We start from the raw sequence: 15,632 nt of genomic DNA, 5'->3' as shown, positions 1-15,632 counted from the left end.
TCACCGTGGGCTCGGTGGTGGCCCGGGCCTGGCGCGGCAGACAGGGTACAGTTGTCTGCACTGCTGCTGACAGGAGCAGATGTTCCGTCTGCATTCCCAGCACACGTTCTGAGACCGTCTCCATCCGTTTCACCAGAAAAGCTGCCGTGACTGTGTTTAGCGTCAACTTACGTGGCCCTAAGGGAGGCTTGCCTGTGTAGACAACAGGTGAGTTGTCACCCACGTGTCCTGATTTTAGCAGGAGAGTACAGCTTGATAGCATGTACTCTCTGGTCTGTGCTCACTGAGCCATCACTCCGTCCTGTTCTGCTGCTCGAGCTGACGGCACGGATCTCGGTGGCTGCTCCGCACCTGACTTGGCCCAGGGTGTGGCACAGAAGTGCTTAGCAGCCCTGAGCTATCCTTTTCACTTTCTTTGGCCTGCACACTTTCTGGTTGATGCCCAGTGTCATGAATGCAGAGTTCTAGGAGGACCGTTGGGAAGCATGGCTTTGAATAATGACTCACTCCGGAGCTCCGGAAAGTGCTTTGCGTGTCATTTGGGTGGCAGATCGTTAACCGTTTACATCCCCTGAGACATGGGTGCTGAGCACTGGGCCGGCTTCCTAGGAGACAGCCATGGGCCCCTGTGCCAGCCTCACAGCGAGGCTGCCACCCAAGCTCAGGCCGCAGCTGCGCAGCCTGTGGGTGCTGACCTGGGCCTGGGGTTCACTCGCCAGTAGCTAAAGCGGCTTCACGCAAGAGCTAGGCTGTTCATTTATTTAATGACTTTGAATTTCTGCAGCTGCTCTCCCCGACCTCAGGGTACACATCTGCAGGGGATCCCGGCAGGCCTTCACTTTACTCTTCATGCACCAACTTTCCACCCGTCCCTGTCCCTTACTTAGATAGCCCTCAGGGCAGGTGGCACAGAGTCTGCTCCCCACGTCCCTCCCTGAAAGGTCGGGGAGGAGCCAACTCCGAAAGGGGTTTTTTCGGGGGACCACCTGCTCCTGCAGGAGGCTCGCCTGCTGCCCACCTCTGCTGACGTCCGCTGTGTATACTGAAACTTTTTGTTCCCCGTGACCCAATTGCTCACACAGGAAGCCGATTACTCATTCACTATGTTTCCCTTTCACTGTGTGAGATGCAGCTCTAAAAATGGAATCTTAAACAAACGTGCTGAGTGATCTCGATTCAGTGAACGTGGCACGGCTGTGTACGTGACGCTGCGCTGGGTTCCGGGCTTTGCTCTCCGAACTCGCTCTCCAAGGAATGGGTATGGCCTTAAGTGCAGAGGGGCTTGCCAGCCCTGGGCCCTGGGTAGCCATCGCCCCTCCCAGGAGCAGCTGAGGTCCCTTCCAACCACAGGCACACTTTACTTTATTGCCCTGCACAAAGAATGTGTGCTTTTCTCCTTCCTCCCTTCCCTCCCTCCCTCCCTCCTTTCTTCCTTTCCTCTCTCCTTCCTTCCTTTCCTCCTTCCTTCCTTCCTTTCCTCCTTCCTTCCTTCCTTTCCTCCTTCCTTCCTTCCTTTCCTCCTTCCTTCCTTCCTTTCCTCCTTCCTTCCTTCCTTCCCTTCTTCCTTTCTTCCCTCCTTCCCTCCATCCTCTCCTCCTTCCCTCTCTCCCTCCCTGCCTCACTCCCTTCCTTACTCCCTCCCTCCTTCCCTCACAAGTGGAATATTTGTAGCAGCCTGAGGAACTCTTTTGGTGCCATTCTTCCAATAACGTGTGCTCACTTAGTGTCTCGATCAGCATTTTTTAAGCAATAAAGTGTTTTTAAATTAAGATATGTACATTATTTACACACAATGCTATTACACAGTTAGTAGACTACAGTATAGTGCAAACAGAACTTTTGTATGCACTGGGACACCAGAGCATTGGCGTGACCTGCTTCATTGTGGTGGTCTGGAACCGAGCCTGTAGTGTGGCTGAGGTGCGCTGTGCTAGGATCCTGGGATTCCTGAATGAGAGGATTTGCCTTTCTGTTTCCAAAGGTTTCAACCTTCAATGCAGAGACAAGACTAACACTTATGGAAGCAACTGGAAGAAGCCCATTTAAAATAAGACTGTTTGGTTAGTTGGTGGGTAGGACATGTGGCGGGGCGTGCCGCCTGTGGCCTGGGGAGGAGGTGCCCGTGGGGTGTCCGGAGAGAGCGTCCACAGAGAGGTGGAACCTCGATTACTCCTTGGAGCATCTTGGAGGATGGAGGAGATGGGGGAGGATGGCTGCTCCTAGTGGGCCTGGAAGTAGTGGGGAGGTGAGGTCGAGTCTTGGATGCAGGCCAGGGATTTGGGACTCGGCTGTTGGGCAGGCAGCGGCAACCAGGACCTGCTCCGGGAATGCCAATGTGGTGGCATCTTCTTGGTGAAGGCATCCCAGATGCCCCCTCCTCGCGGGCGTTCATTTCTTCAACAGAGAGCACATGGAGAGCGCATCCCTAGGTGGTATTAGAATTCCCTTTAAAACCATCCGTGTCAAATGTGGCGAGTGCGTGTATGGCCCATCCATGTCTTGTAGCCTCTTGTACATTTGGTCCCCACCTTGGTGCATTATTCACCTGTCGGGGCCAGGGGCTCACAGCCCGGGGGGGCAACCAGTCATCCCCTCCTTCCTCGTGCATGGGGGTCGTGTCCGCACACTTCTGCTCTGTCTCCTCTCGCACACTTTGGCTTTGATCCTCCAGCTTGTATCTGCAGCTTACACATGGGACTCCCTGTGAGTGATCACAGTGGATTTCAGGCACCCCGAGGTCTCAGGCCTGCAGAGGCGTCCTCGGCAGTGGAGTTGCCTTCTTGAAGGTGCAGGAAGGTGGACCCTCCCCGGCCCTCTGCCTGAAAAACTTTTGCATCTTTAACTTGTCATTTTATATTCCACGTGCCTTCACGTGAAATATCAGTATTTTCATTATTGAAAGCTAGAAGCAAGAAAGAACTATTTTAGGAAATTGCACATTTTGTGAATTACCGCTGCGTTTTCCCATTGCCTTTATTCACAGGGGTTAGTACCACCGGCTGCGTTCAGGTTTCCCATCTCTCACGGCAGGTGTTGTGGAGGAGGAGGTCTCAAGGGAGGCTCCTTGGGAGAAATAAGGTCAGCCTGAGCCCTGGGCCCGAGCTGCGTCTGTGCCAGGACTCTGTTTGGGGGCCGCTGGGAGGGGCCTGGTTTGGAGCTGGCCTGGCAGCCCTGCTTCACCTACGAGTCGCTCGTGTTCCAGCCCCAAACCTTCTCGCAGCCAGCAGTGTGCCCCTTTGTGGTGTGGTTGTGAGGCTCGGTTCAGTAACCGCATGAGCACCTTGTAAGCTGGGAGTCACCAAAGGACAGTGACTCTCCTCCCTGAGAGGAGCATGCCCGGCCCTGGAATTGAGATTGGCCATGGGGCTGGATTCCTGGGCTCTGTCCTAGACGTTTCCTGGGAGCCATCTCACTGGGTGGTTGGAGCCACTTGAGAATGGGGCCACGTGTTGGTGAGCGCTTTGTTCTACTCCAGTGTGGCGTATGGAGAGACTCCCTCAAGGGAGTGGCTGGCTCCACTGAGCCCACCTGGACTGCAATGTCCACTCCCAGTCACGGTTAGGGTCCTTGCTGGGAAGGATCTTGGTGAGCTGCTGAGCTTATGAAAAGTCATCAGACGTCATCCTGTGGATGACTGACACCTGGAAACTGTCCCTACTGGCAACATGGGCGCTGCTTGAGGACTCTGTTTGTTTGTTTGTTTGTTTGTTTGTTTCAAGATGGAGTCTCACTCTGTCACCCAGGCTGGAGTACAGTGGCATGATCTCGGCTCACTGCAACCTCTGCCTCCCAGGTTCAGGCGGTTCTCCTGCCTCTGCCTCCCGAGTAGCTGGGATTACAGGCACGTGGCACCACACCCAGCTAATTTTTGTATTTCTAGTAGAGATGGAGTTTCACCATACTGGCCAGGCTGGTCTCGAACTCTTGACCTCAGGTGATCTACTGACCTCGGCCTCCCAGAGTGCTGGGATTATAGGTGTGAGCCACTGCGCCCAGCCTGACTTGGTTTATTTTTGTAGCCTTGGCCCAGGGCATGGCGCCCAGCCCACAGGGGCACCCGCTGTGTGCCGTTGAAGGGTGGAGTGTCGTGGAAGTCTGTAGATGTGTCATCTGTGAAGTCATGACAGCTTGGTGGAAGACCACGCTGCCATGACCATTTCCAAATGGTGTAACTCAGTGAGCTTCATCACCTTGAAAGCGTGTTCGTTTTCTCATAGGAAACGAAATTTAAAAAAATAATAATTCAAGGAGTCTCTGAGTTTTTCTAGGTCAGAAATACAGTAAGAACAGCTCATGTTATTTTGAGTGGAGTACTTTTTCTTTCTGGTGAATGTCAGTAGGGATTGAAGTACATGGGATTTGTTTTAAATGGAAAAGGGTTGTCTTTTTAAACAGACATTTGAGTGAAAATTGAAAGGATTCTTTTATTGAAAAATGTTTATTTTTCTAAATCTACATTTTGAACTTTACTAATATGGAGCCACTGAAAACTTGAGTTGGGATGTAGTTTCTGCTGCTTATGGGTGATAAAAAGCATTTCCTGAGTAAATGAATGGTTTAAAGAGCAAGGAGGGAAGGGCACCACCTTGACACTTTCAGGCTCTTTGCCTTGTCTCCCTTGCTGGTAATTCACGCTGCCTCATCTGTCCAGTGTCTGAGACGGGAAGAAAGAACAGAAATGGACATAGCACGTTTGATCACCGATGACTTGTTATGATACATTTTAGGTAAATTATTGGCTTAATGTTGAGACGCCTCCTCTGTGGAATGCGATATTGGCCTGGACATGAATGGAAACAGCAGAGGGGGCATATGGTGGCTCGGGGCCGAGGGGTGGGAAGGGCCACAAAGCAAGCCTGCTCCCCTGTTAACGGGTGTTCTCTCTGCCATTCCAGCACTTGCGCCTCCTGCACCGCCGCCACCCCCCATCCAAGGATATGCCTTCAAGCCTCCACCTAGACCCGACTTTGGGACCTCCGGGAGAACAATCAAATTACAGGCCAATTTCTTCGAAATGGACATCCCCAAAATTGACATCTATCACTATGAATTGGATATCAAGCCAGAGAAGTGCCCAAGGAGAGTTAACAGGTATTACGTTTCATCCTTCATGACCTGTGTAAGTGGTCTGTGCAGACGGACATGGCATTTAAACTAATCAACTCTGAAATTCTCAGCAGACCCACCTGGCTTTTTTCCAGAACATTTCAGCTACATTTGTTTTTCAAAAACAGTTTTTCAGAGTCAAACCTATGGATTGGGGAAAAAAAAAATATATGTGTATATATATATATATATATAAAAAATATAAATATATAAAAATATATAAAATATATAAAAATATATGAATATATAAAATATATAACTATATATAAATATATTTTAAAAATATATATAAATATATAAAGTTTTTGTATTGAGACACAGTTTCAGGATAGTGAAATACACTCATCGTAAATGTACAACTCGAAGAATTTTGACAAATATACATACCGATCACCCTAGAAAGTTGCCTCATACCCTTTTCCAGTTACCCCAGCCCCTAAAGTCACAGTGTTCTGCTCTGTGTCACATAGATTAGTTTCTGGGTCTGTCTAGTGACACAGCCTCAATCCCGACTGCTTTTACTCAGCAGAATTTATGAGACCCACCTGCGCCATTGTGTGTATTCGTAGCTTATTTTTATTGCTAAAGAATACTCTATTGCCTATTTCATAGTCTGTTTTTCATCTTCCTTTTAAACACACGGGCAGTCTAGGCTGTGGCCATTGTGAATAAGGCTGGTGTGAACATTCTTGTTGAAGTTCTTTTTATGGAGGTGTTTTCATCTCTCTTAGATAAGTACCTAGGAGTAGAATTGCTGGGTCGAAGGGTAGGTGTGCGTTTAGCTGCATGTGAACCTGTCAAATAAATGGTGTTCCCATGTTCCCATCCGTTTTCCTCCCATCAGCTCCGCTGAGCATTTCTGAGGCCACCCACCCCCACCAGCGCACGGTGTGGTCAGGCGTTTTTTGTGTGTTTCGGTGGGTGGACAGTGGTTTCTCATTGTGGTTAATTTTCATTTCTCTGGTAACTGATGAGCTGAGCGTCTTTCCGTGTGTTTATATATTATTTTCATCGATTAAGTGATATATTATTTCCAGCAAAGTGTTGAAGTATTTTGCCTGTTTTTTTTTTTTTTTTTTCACCGAGTTTGTCTTTTTGTTATTGATCCATGAGAGTTTTTAGTATATTCTAGATGCATGTTACATTTGTCAGGGTCCTCCAGAGCAACAGAACCAATAGGATAGAGATATAGTCATGTACCGCATGACAGCGTTTGGCCAGTGACAGACCACATATACCACAGTGGTCCCAAAAGATTGTAAGGGAGCTGAAAAATTCCTGTCACCTACTGACGTCATAGACCACGTAACGTTGTAGAGCAGTGCATTACCCTTTCTGAGTTTAGATTTTTTTATTTTTTATTTTGAGATGGAGTCTTGCTCTGTCACCCAGGCTGGAGTCCAGTAGCATAGTCTCGGCTCACTGCAGTCTCCATCTCCTGGATTCAAGCGATTCTCCTGCCTCATCCTCCCAGGTAGCTGGGATTAGAGGCACCTGCCACCACACCTGGCTAATTTTTTGTATTTTTAATAGAGATGGGATTTCACCATATTGGCCAGGCTACTCTCAAACTCGTGACCTCAAGTGATCTGCCTGCCTCAGCCTCCCGAAGTGCTGGGATTACAGGCATGAGCCACTGGGCCCAGCCTAGGTATATGTAGATGCACACATCCTTACCATGGTGTTGCAATTGCCTGCAGTGTTCAGTAGTCACATGCTGTACAGGTTTGCAGCCTAGGTGTGTGGTAAACTCTACCTCATGGGTGTATGTAAATATACTCTATGATGTTCACACCGCAATGAAATCGCCTGAGTGAATTTCTCAGGCCATATCCCCATGGTTAAACCACACATGACTGTACATATATCTATAGATATGAGAGGGGATTTATTAGGGGAATTGGCTCACATGATTGCAGAGGCTAAGGTGTCCCACAGCAGGCCATTTATAACCTGGAGAGCCTAGAGTGTCAGTAGCGGGGCTCAGAAAGCCTTATAATCAGGGAAGCCAAAGACCTGGAACCCACAGGGCTGCTGCTATAAGTCCTGGAGCCCAAAGGCCAAGGGAGCCTGGAGTTCTGATGTCCAAGGCAGGAGGAAGACAGTGTCCCAGCCCCAGGAGGGAGAGAAGAAATCACTCTTTCTCTCCTTTTTTTTCTATCTGGGCCCCTAGCTGATTGGATGGCACTACCCACACTGGGGGCAGATCCCCACCCGGTCCCTGACTAACACGCCGTCTCCTCTGGAAGCAGCCACACAGGCATACCCAGGAGTCATGCTTTACCAGTTCTCTGGATTGTTCTTTAATCTAGACACATTGGCACCTAAAAACCACCATCATACGAGTCTATACTGGGAATATTTTCTCCTAGTCCAAAACTTGTCATCTCACCTTCCTAATGGTGTCTTTCTTTTAATGAGCAGAGCTTTTTAGTTTTGTTGAAGTCTAATTTATAAATTTTTAAAAACAGCCGTTACATAGTATATTCTCTCTAGGAAATTTTTGCCTACCTAGGGATCATAAAGATATTCTCCTGTTTTTATTTTAGAATTATAGTTTTTGCTTGCATATTTAGTCCGTGATCCATCTTGAATTAATTTTTATGTATGGTGTGAGGTAGTGGTCTGTTGAAAATACTTTTCTTTCACCCACTGATTTACCTTTTGACTTTTGAAAAAAAATCATTTGATTGTACAGGTTGAGTATCCCTTATTCAAAATACTTAGGACTAGAAGTGTTTCAAGTTTTCATTTATTTATTTATTTATTTGGATTTTGGAATATTTCCATTATGCTTACCAGTTGAGAATTGCAGATCTGAAAACCTGACACCCAAAATGCTCCAGTGAGCATTTCCTTTGAGCGTCATGTTGGTGCTCATAAAGTTTCAGATTTTGGAGCATTTTGGATTTGGGGTTTTCAGATTGGGGTGCTCAACCTGAATATGTGTGTGGGTCTATTTCTGGATTATCTTTTGTGTTGTCTTTAGGCCAGGAACTCTTGGTCATTTTAACTATAGTTAAGTGGTAAGGCTTGAAATCCGATTAAGTAATTCCTCCAAATTTGTTGTTCTTCACAATTGTTTTAGCTATTCTGGATCTATTGTTTTTCCAAGTACATAGAATAATAAATATAAACAACTCATCAATTTATGCTAGAAAGCCCCTTTGAATTTTTTATTGTGGTCACCATGAATCTGAAGTGTGCTGTGTTTTTGGATGCTATTATAAATTGGTGTGTAAATTTTTCTTTTCCTGGAATGATGGGGAGTGACTGCTGTTGAGTATGGTGTTGATTTTTGGGGTGGTAAAAATGTTCTAAGCCATGGCGATGGTTGCAAAACTGAATATGCTAAGAGAGAATGTCTGGGAACTTAGTTCTCATATCTGTAAAACTAAACAGTTGGAATCACTCAACATGTCCAGAGTATGTTGAGAGTTCTATGAGGTTCTTTAAATATGCACTTACTAGAACATGTATTTCTGAACAAAAACTATGTGCACCACTGGGTTAAGCAGCTTTCTTTACTAAAGGTCTTCCTAGATCTTTTAGTATATGTCATTGCTGTGTGGCTCTCCCTCAGTGGGACTGCTGGTTTGTTTTTGCATTTCCCTGGGATAGAACCCTGTGTGAATCTGTGATTTAGGGGGTACTCTTAGAAGCAGAATGAGGGCATGAAGCAGTATACACATTTCCTTTTTCCTTTTTTTTCTTTTTTTTGAGACAGGGTCTCACTATGTTGCCCAGGCTATAGTACAGTGGCATGATCTGGGCTCACTGCAACCTTCACCTCCTGCGTTCAAGCGATTCTCGTGCCTCAGCCACCCATCTGGAGTAGCTGGGATTGCAGGCATGCAGCACCACAACCGGCAAATTTTGTGTTTTTAATAGAGATTGGGTTTCACCATGTTGCTCAGGCTGGTCTCAAACTCCTGCCCTCTTGTGGTCTGTCCGCCTTGGCCTGCCGAAGTGCTGGGATTACAGGCGTGAGTCACTGTGCCAAGCTAATTTCTGTATTTTTAGTAGAGACAGGGTTTCACCATGTTGCCCAGGCTGGTCTCAAACTTGTGGCCTCAAGCTGTCTGCTCACCTTGGCCTCCCAAAGTGCTGGGATTACAGGTGTGAGCCACCACGCCTGACCCATATTTTCTGGGCTGTTGACTGGTGCAGTGGCAGGTGGGCCCTTAGGCCATCGACCACAGTATACAAGCAGCTTTCTTTTATGAAACTAGGCATGGCCAAGGCTTTGTCATCTGACACCAGAAAGAGGCTGAGGGTGATGAGAACGTGGTGTCTTTCCAGGACTGTGCTACTACACGCCGGTGGTTTCGCCTGCCAGGGTCGGGTCACGCAGTTGGTAAGCAGCAGATGCAGGGCAGGAGCTGCATGCACGGGGCCAAGGCCAGCCTATTAGGCTGTGAGCCAGGTTGAGAGTTGCTGCCTAGACCTAGGAACCTTTAGGCCCTATCTCAAAATTGTAATCAATCAAAACAGCATAGGAAAATGCCAGAAGTAAAATGTTTGTGCTCGCAAGACCTGTGTGGGAGCCCTGGCCTGCCTCGTAGGACCCTCCTCCCAGGACCCACGTTCCTGAGACCCCTGCTCAAGCATCAGCTGCAATGCCCTGGAGGTGCAGTGGTGGCTGAGGCAGACGTGGCTCCTGTCCCCAGTGGGGAGGTGGATGGTGCCCATGGTCAGTGCTGCTGGAGGGGAGCTCCGAGTGCAAAGGGAGACGAAGGTGGGGCCCTGAGCCCGTCATGAGTCTGGGCCCGGGGAGGTCCTCCGTCCTGCTGCCTGGCATCTCCTAGCCATTTCTTTCCACACTGCAGCCTCTGTGAGAGCAGGGATGGCGTCTTAGTTGTGAGTTCCCAAACCTTGTGCAGTGCCCCGGGTCGATGTTTAATGAGTCCAACACAGAGACTTTGTCCAAGGTCATGAGAAAGATGCTCTTGCACCTCAGTCACCTCGTGACGACGTTCTGACAGCTACCTAGTGAAGCAGCCTCAGTGCCCTCAGGCCCTGCAGTATAGTCCGCCCTTTCCCAGGGCTGCCGGGGTGGGGTTTGGTGCAAGCAAGACCCCTCCTCTCAGGAGCGTCCTGTACAGCTGTGGGCACCGAGGTGGCTGCACAACACAGCCAGTCTTGAGCCAGCCCCAAGAAAGCATGGGAGCAAGGCCCGCACAACCTAAGCCTTGCTGAAGTCATGTGGGCCTTGCCCGCCTGCTCTGTGCTGAGAAGCACAGGTGGGCTGCGAGGAGGAGATTGGGCTCATCTCCCTTCCCCTGCCCCTCTTCCTCCTTGTTCGTCTTGAGCTCCGTCAAGTGGCCCCAGAAGAACTAGCAGACGCGATTGTCCTGTGCTGTGAAGCGGAGGGCCGGGCAGCATGGCTGTGTCACACTCAGCCTCGCACCTGGAGCTCTGTGGCTCTGGGCATGAGCCACTCACAGGAGTGCAGGTGGGCCCTGCCTCTTTAGAAGACAGTCTGGTGCGGGTGTTAAAGCAGAAACACTTCCGACACACCCGTTCTCCTTCTCAGTCTCTGTATCTCAAGGAGATGTATAGGATGACTACTTTGAACAAAAAAGAACAACGAAAGACACCATCTGAATATCAGTAGGAAGCGACGGGTTAGAGGAGCGCACTGGGGAATGCAGTGTGGCGCTTGGCAGCAGGGGAGTGGGGCTCCCAGGTTGACCTCCAAGCCCAGAAACACAGGCAACTAAGTAGCAAGTGGTTAAGTGGTAAACACTAAAGGCACATGATTACTGGTCTGTAGTTCTAGACTTGGTGGCCACATTGTATACAGTTAGGAGGAAAGATCTCAAAGACACAGAGTAGGAAAATGGGAGCCTCAAAAGTGTGGGTTTGATACCGTGTGTATAAAAATAATAAAGCACTGTATTTGTAGATAGCTATGTGTTTATGTGAAAGCATAGGTTTGAAAAGGATAAGGTTACTTCTTAGAATGGAGATTGAAATGAGTGGGTAGTGGAAACAGACTTAGCTTTTTGGGTTTTTTTTTTTTTTCTTTTTCAAACAGGGTCTCCCTCTGTTACCCAGGCGGGAGTGCAGTGATGCAATCATGGCTCACTGCAACCTCGACCTCCTGGGGTCAAGTGATCCTCCCACCTCAGCCTCCCAAGTAGCTGGGACCACAGGTGTGCACCACCACACTCCACTAATTTTTAAATATTTTGTAGAGATAGGGTCTCTCCATGTTGCCCAGGCTGGGACTTTTAGCTTTATCGTTATGTGAAACTTTCGATGAGAATGTATTAAGGCAAAAACTGTGTAATTAGAAATTAATGAAAGGATGACATTTGTAAAAGAGGGAACCTGTCAGAGTTATGACAAAAGGGCAAACAGGCAAACAGGGCAGGCCTGATTCCCTGCATTAGCAAGCACGCTCTGGCTTCTGCGAGGCGGCCCTGGCCCTGTGTGGGGTGCTGCTTGGCACTGTCCTCGTCCTGGGTGGTGACTGAGGAGGGAGTTGTCCCCGCTTAGGACTTGGCAGAACGAGCACTAACAGCTTGGCAGTGGTTCTCCTTTTCCTTCGTTTCAACATGGGTCACGCTCTAAGAGGCTGGGGGCCCACCAGTGGACGGAATGCATGCAAATGGGCTCCTGGGCTGTCATCTTTGTTGGGAAGTCAAGAGCAAGCCTGAGACCTGGTTGGCCAGCAGAGCCGGCTCTCCAGAAGCAGGGACACTCGCTCAAGTGCTTGCACTGGATTGAAACGAAGAACCAGATTCGGGGATTCCGAGAGCAGCGTCCCCAGGTGGCTCCATGGGCTGGCTGGGAGTTAGTGCCTCACAGGTACAGTTTCACTTTGGGGAAATGAAAAACATCTGTGGACGGAGGGTGGTGATTGTTGCATGACAGCATGGACACACTTAGTGCCACTGAACTGAACCCTCAGTTGAAATGGTCAATTTTATGTTATCTGTGTTTTATCACAGTTTTACAAAGAAAGAAAATTCACTGCCAAGTATGTGGTCATCTGTGTTTGAGGAGGGAAGGGACCGCCTGTGTTAGAGTTAGGCAGCAAGGTGCCATCCTGCTGCCACAGCCACTCGGTCCACGATCGGCCCCTCCTCACCCTCAGCAGTGGGCCCTGAGGCACGGGGGCTGCGGCAGGTAGCCAGGGATGCTCGCTCTGGGCGGTGGATGCCTGAGTGGTGGCCAGGATTGTCTGCCGGCCGACTCCACGGGTGTGCATTGCAGCCCCTCGGGGCACTGCCTCGCTGGCACGACCGAACAGCCTCCTTCTCTTGAGAGATCTGCCCAGCCCAAACCGCACACCGTGCTGGGTGTACAGGACGAGCTGGACCTGACCCTGCCTCCAGGGGCCCACAGGACGGTCAGTGAGCGGAGTCATCATGCCGAGTGCTGGATGGGGCTCACGACAGTGAGTATTCATCCGGAGGAGTCTCCAGTAGCGGGGCTCGGTTGTATTTCCTTGAATCCTGTGTGTGTGGCTGCCTGCCGTAAGTCACTGAGAAGTGCGTCCTGCTCTCTCTCCTGCCGCCCCCATCCCCTGGGCCTGTTTCTGGGCTCTGGGCTCTGTCCCGAGCTCTCTGCCTGCCTCAGCGCCACTGCTTCCCTCCAGGTGCTCCTCCTCAAGAATACCTGCCAGCCTTTGTCCTTCAGATTTCCACTTCTATTTTAGGATGAGTTTATTAAATCCTATCAAACAAAAATACATCCCACTCTGGATTTTTACTGAAATTAAAAGGATGGATTTGTTTGACGAAAATATTCTGATCCGTAAACATGGTATATCTCTTTACTGAATTTTTTTTTTTTTTTTTAAGTCAGAGTGTTTCTGACTCTCAAAGAAAAAATTTCTGGGCCAGGCAAGGTGGCTCACGCCTGTAATCCCAGCACTTTAGGAGGCTGAGGCGGGCAAGGTGGCTCATGTAATCCCAGCACTTTAGGAGGCTGAGGTGGGTGGATCACGAGGTCAGGAAAACAAGAGCATCCTGGCCAACATGGTGAAACCTCATCTCTATTAAAAATACAAAAACTAGCTGGGCATGGTGGCACGCTCCTGTAGTCCCAGCTACTGGGGAGGCCGAGGCAGGAGAATCGCTTGAACCCAGGAGGTGGAGGTTACAGTGAGCCGGGATTATGCCAGAGCACTCCAGCCTGGCTTATGAGTGAGACTCCGTCTCAAACAAACAAACAAAAAACTTTGTGAATACAGGTTGGGACTCGGAACCGCCATGCCTGCCTCCATCCTCGATGTGCGTGTAGCTCTGGGAGGACCCGCACCTCAGCTGCACCCCTGCTATGGGGAGGACCACACTGCTTTTGGCTGCCGCTCTCCAATTGTGGGGCAGACAGGTGGGGGTCAGGGCAGAGGTCTTTTCTTTTAGAAACTAGAAGGAGAAGGGAGGCCAAGGTGCAGGGTGGCCACCGATTCTGAAGTATGTAATCAATGATGTATTGCCATTATGTTACATTCTACAATTAAATAACTGTTTCCAAACACAGCGGTTGCGTATCACCAAGTCACTCAGGAATTCCTCTGCTGTGATACGCAACTTAGAGTGGCCACGAGATTGTCTCATAGGGAAAAAAGGAAGGGGGAACTGCCAGTGTACTGCCAGGGACCAAATCTTTGTGGAGAACCTGGATTTCATAGAGGGGAGAGAACGGGGAAGCCGAAGGACCCATCCCTGCAGGAGGCGGTGCTTGCAGGCATCATCACTGAGATGTTTGTTGGATGGCTGACTCCGCCACTCCTTTTCCGCCACCTCTTTCACTGAGAACACAGGAGTGAAGAAAGGTGCACTGGAGGGCAACATGCATCTTTATCCAAGGAGGGGCATAGGCAGCACTCACCCTGTGCGTGGCCCGCAGCCCAGACCGGGAGGCAGCGCTCTGGCTTTCTGAAGCTCCCTTTTGCTCTGTAGCCTCTTCTGAATTTTCAGCAAATACAGTCCTAATGTCCAGCAGTAATGACAGTTTTTTTCTTCCTTACAATCCCTTTCTTGCCCTACGGTGGTAACTGTGACCTGTAGCGCAGCATTGAACAAAAGTGGTGATTTGGGCGTCTTCGTTACGTTGCGAGCCTCAGGGAAAGTTGGTTTGCTGTAGACTTTGAGAAGGTTTCTGTGCAGATTTCCTACCAGATTAAGACTTCCTTCTATCCCTACTTCTCTAATTTTTTTTTTTTTTTAAATCATAAGTACCAGGCATGATGGCTCATACCTGTAATCCCAGCACTTAGAGAGGCCAAGGTGAGAGGATTGCCTGAGCCCAGCCTAGGCAGCATGGCAAAGTTTCATCTCTACACAAAGTTAGAAATTAGCCATTGTGGTGGCATGTGCCTATAGTCACAGCTACTTAGGAGGCTGGTTGGGAGGGTCCCTTGAGCCCAGGAGTTCAAGTTCGCAGCGAACTGTGATTGCACCACTGCACTCCAGCCTGGACAACAGAGTAAGATTCTGTTTCAAAAAAAAAAAAAAAAAAGAGTGGATGTTGAATTTTATTAAATGCTTTTCTTGTACAACTTTGAAATTGTCATAATTTTTCTTTTTGTTTTTGTTGTTTCGTTTTTGAGAAGGAGTCTCGCTCTGCCACCCAGGCAGGAGTGCAGTGGTGCATTCTCAGCTTACTGCAACCTCTGCCTCCTGTGTTCAAATAATTCTCATGCCTCAGCCTCCCAAGTAGCTGGGACTACAGGCATGTGCCACCATGCCCAGCTAATTTTTTTTTTTTTTTGAGATGGAGTCTCACTCTGTTGCCCAGGCTGGAGTGCAGTGGCATGATCTCAGCTCACTGCAACCTCCGCCTCCTGGGTTCCAGCCATTTTCCTACCTCAGCCTCCCAAGTAGCTGGGATTATAGGCACCTGCCACCATGCCTGGCTAATTTTTGTATTTTTAGTAGAGACAGAGTTCCACCATGTTGGCCAGGCTGGTCTCAAACTCCTGACCTCAGGTGATCCACCCTCCTCAGCCTCCCAAAGTGCTGGGATTATAGGCGTGAGCCACCGTGCCTGGCGAGCTAATTTTTTTTATGGTTTTAGTAGAGACAGGGTTTCACCATGCCGGCCAGGCTGGTCTTAAACTCCTGACCCCAAGTAATCCACCCACCTTGGCCTCCCAAAGTGCTGGGATTATAGGCGTGAGCCACTCCGCCTGGCTACGATTGTCATAATTTTTCTCTAATATGTTACATTGATTTTTACAGATACCAACTTTTATCAAGATATAATTCACGTACAACAAAATGTACCTGTTTTAAGTATAGGCACACCTCATTTTATTGTGCTTTGCTATGTATGTATGTATGTATGTATGTATGTATGTATGTATGTATGTATGGAGTCTCACTCTGTCGCCCGAGCTGGAGTGGAATGGCATGATCTCGGCTCACTGCAACCTCCGCCTCCCGGGTTCCAGCGATTCTCCCGCCTCAGCCTCCCAAGTAGCTGGGACTACAGGCACCCGCCACCATGCCTGGCTAAGTTTTTGTATTTTTGGTAGAGTTGGGGTTTCACTATGTTGGCCAGGTTGG

General features: G+C 49.0%; 1 protein-coding gene across 12 annotated transcripts in view; it reads left to right on the top strand.

The window, feature by feature from the left end:
* The window catches only part of AGO2 (argonaute RISC catalytic component 2), a 107,696-nt gene that overhangs the window by 46,460 nt on the left and 45,604 nt on the right, over positions 1-15,632 (top strand). For 11 of the 12 annotated variants that reach the window (XR_013397446.1, XR_013397444.1, XR_013397445.1 and 8 more), the window contains one exon: positions 4,896-5,091. Coding sequence is in view for 6 of the 12 variants with exons in the window: in XM_077944121.1 (XP_077800247.1) it covers positions 4,896-5,091 (196 nt within the window). In the remaining 6 variants the exon portion in view is untranslated. Of the gene's footprint in view, positions 1-4,855; positions 5,092-15,632 lie in introns of all 12 variants that reach the window. The other variant, XM_077944122.1, reaches the window with a different exon arrangement.

The sequence above is a fragment of the Macaca mulatta genome, chromosome 8 (genome assembly GCF_049350105.2).
Source record: "Macaca mulatta isolate MMU2019108-1 chromosome 8, T2T-MMU8v2.0, whole genome shotgun sequence".
Classification (NCBI taxonomy): Eukaryota; Metazoa; Chordata; class Mammalia; order Primates; family Cercopithecidae; genus Macaca; species Macaca mulatta.
The sequence above is the reverse complement of the archived record's forward strand: the minus strand, read 5'-3'. Positions and strand labels throughout refer to the sequence as shown.